This window comes from Nematolebias whitei, chromosome 14 (assembly GCF_014905685.2).
Source record: "Nematolebias whitei isolate Nwh7 chromosome 14, NemWhi1, whole genome shotgun sequence".
Classification (NCBI taxonomy): Eukaryota; Metazoa; Chordata; class Actinopteri; order Cyprinodontiformes; family Rivulidae; genus Nematolebias; species Nematolebias whitei.
In genome coordinates this window covers 15,578,514-15,581,187 of record NC_056511.1, presented here as the reverse complement: position 1 = coordinate 15,581,187, position 2,674 = coordinate 15,578,514, and the positions used below count along the sequence as shown (strand labels likewise).

The window sequence follows — 2,674 nt, the reverse complement described above, 5'->3', positions numbered from 1 at the left end:
CATGATACTGTTAGCAGCAGCATGGTACTGTTAGCAGCATGATACTGTTAGCAGCATTATACTGTTAGCAGCATGGTACTGTTAGCAGCATGGTACTGTTAGCAGCATGGTACTGTTAGCAAAGTGGTTCTGTTGGCGGTGAGGTTCTCTTAGTAACATGGTACTAAATGGTACTCCTGGTAGCAATGTTAGCATGGTACTCCTTAGCTCAGGAGGTGTCCTTGCTTCAGCTGCAGCCTTCTCACCCTGCACACTCTGTTAACCCAAACATATGGTTCATGGGCAGAAATAAGACAGTGTCTTGGGAGACGGTTTTGATTACGTCTTGGGCTTCTTGTTGTCAATCATAGGAAAAGAAGCATCCTTAACCCATTACATGTGAGATACACCCAGGTGGAGCAGTGGGCAGCTACTGTATGTAAGGGCCCGGGAAGTCATTAGGGATTAGGTGTTTTGCTCAGGGAAACCACGGCATGTGGGCATGGCTGGGAGTCGAACTGCGAATTTCTGGTCCCAAGTCGGCTGCCCTACCTCTACACCATCTCAACCCCAAATAGGAATTAACCACTGCTGAAACACGTTTTCTAATCTAAAGCATCCGTTTACTCTTCATTCACAGTTGAGTACAAAGCTTGGACTCGAACCAACGTTTCTTGCATGGTAGCCCGACGCACTTCCACTGATCCATCCAATCGGACTTTAAGCTTACGGCACCTGGAATTCCCAGGCAGTCTCCCATCCAAGTACTAACCAGAACCGACTCTGCTTAGCTCCGAGATCAGACGTGTTCAGGGTTGAATGGCCGTAAACAAACATTCTCTGACAGTTTCATACTTTTAAATCAAAATATGAAAGCTTTTCTCTTCATTTGCTGCCATAGCTTCCTTCTTGTGCCAAATGAACTTTAAAAAAAAAAAAACTAGTTATTCACAGGAGCATCATGTCCTTCCAGGTCTATCACCAGAGCTTACTACCGTAACTCAGTGGGCGGCCTGTTGCTCTTCGACATCACAAACCGCTGCTCCTTCCAAAACGTCCACAGCTGGCTGGAGGAGGCACGGAGCCACGTCCAGCCGCACAGCATCGTCTTCCTGCTCGTGGGCCACAAGTGCGACCTGGAGGCCCAGCGTCAGGTGAGCCAGCACGAGGCGGAGAAGCTGGCGAGGGCATACGGGATGCGCTACGTGGAAACATCAGCACGTGACGCCATCAATGTGGAGAAGGTTTGGACTTTATTTCACTGTTTCATTACAGGCTTTATCAGCCGGGATACGTTTCATGTCAGCTTGACGTCATCTCAAACAAACACATCCCAAAATCCTGATCAAGAGAAAGAAATGAAGGTTTACATTGCATAGCACATCCTGAGCTGTATGACATGGTGTAGCTTGAAGGAGTTTACTTGTGTAGTTTTTGTCATGTCTGAAATGTGGGTCCACACTCATTGTAAACAAAACACCTTGCACAGTTTACCCAACAGATCTGAGTGTGGAGCTGAACGATCAGGCTTCTCCATCTCAAACAGATCTTCCATGGACGTCGTCATCGTTGACCTGTTTTCAGTCTCTTCAGCTGTTTTTATCGAACGCCCTTTATCAGACTTTTACTAATTCTTTGTATACATTTTTAGTTTAAGAACACATTAACCATTAGGGAAGAATTATTATTTTTTTTTTTTACTTTATGTCTTTGCAATGTTTAAACTTAACTATAGTATAAAACAAGTTATAAATTGTATAGATCTTTTTTTTTTATCTTTAAATGTGCACTGATTGATCTGGTGATACGGGTGATTTTTTTGGCAGTAAACAATAATCTAAGCTTTCATTTAATCAATCAATTAATTTAAAATAATGTTTCTACAGCCCCCTTTTTCAATCTCAGTGCTTTACAGAATTAAAAAAAAGTGAGAATGAAAAACAAATGATATAATCAAATCAAAACTAAAAACACAACAAACAAAAGAAAATCAAACAAAGGCTACATTTAGAAAAATGGTGCACGGTGGCTCAGCTGGTAGAGCTGTTGCCTCTCAGTGAGAAGGTCGCTGGTTCAAATACAGGCCGTGGGTTTTACTGGGTGGAGTTTGCATGTTCTCTCTGTGCATGCGTGGGTTTTCTCCGGATACTCCGGTTTCCTCCCACAGACCAAAAACATGCATGTTGGGCTGATTGATAACTCGTCCCTAGGTGTGAGTGACAGTGTGAATGGTTGTTTTGTCTCATTTGTCTCTATGTGTCCCTGTGATGGACTGTAGACCCGTCCAGGGTGTACCCCGCCTCTTACACAGTAACTGCTGGATATGGGCACCAGTGACCCCCACGACCCAAAAAGGAAGAAGTGGGTAAAGATAATGGATGGATGGATGGATGACAGTCTTGATCATTAGTAATTGTAAGTTGTCAGTAGATCTTCAAAAGTGACCCTAAACATGCAGGCAGCCAACCCAGGCTAAATATGATTTGAAGGACACTTTTCTGGAAACCTGATTAAAATATAAATTAATTGGCAAATAGTAAAAGTGACTGACACTGGGGGGTCACTGTAATGCCATAAGTGTTGTCTGATGTCATACTTTTTTTTTAACTTCTGTCTTGTTGGAGTTTAAAAGTGAAAAGTTGCAGACAATTCTGTAAAATTTAATTGCTTAAGGTAAAACAAATATATACTATAT

General features: G+C 42.7%; 1 protein-coding gene across 1 annotated transcript in view; it reads left to right on the top strand.

Moving 5' to 3' along the window:
* Positions 1-2,674, top strand: part of LOC119420498 (ras-related protein Rab-39B-like) — a 26,352-nt gene that overhangs the window by 808 nt on the left and 22,870 nt on the right. The window contains exon 2 of the mRNA XM_037687904.1: positions 953-1,223. Within this exon, the coding sequence (XP_037543832.1) occupies positions 953-1,223 (271 nt within the window). The remainder of the gene's footprint in view (positions 1-952; positions 1,224-2,674) is intronic.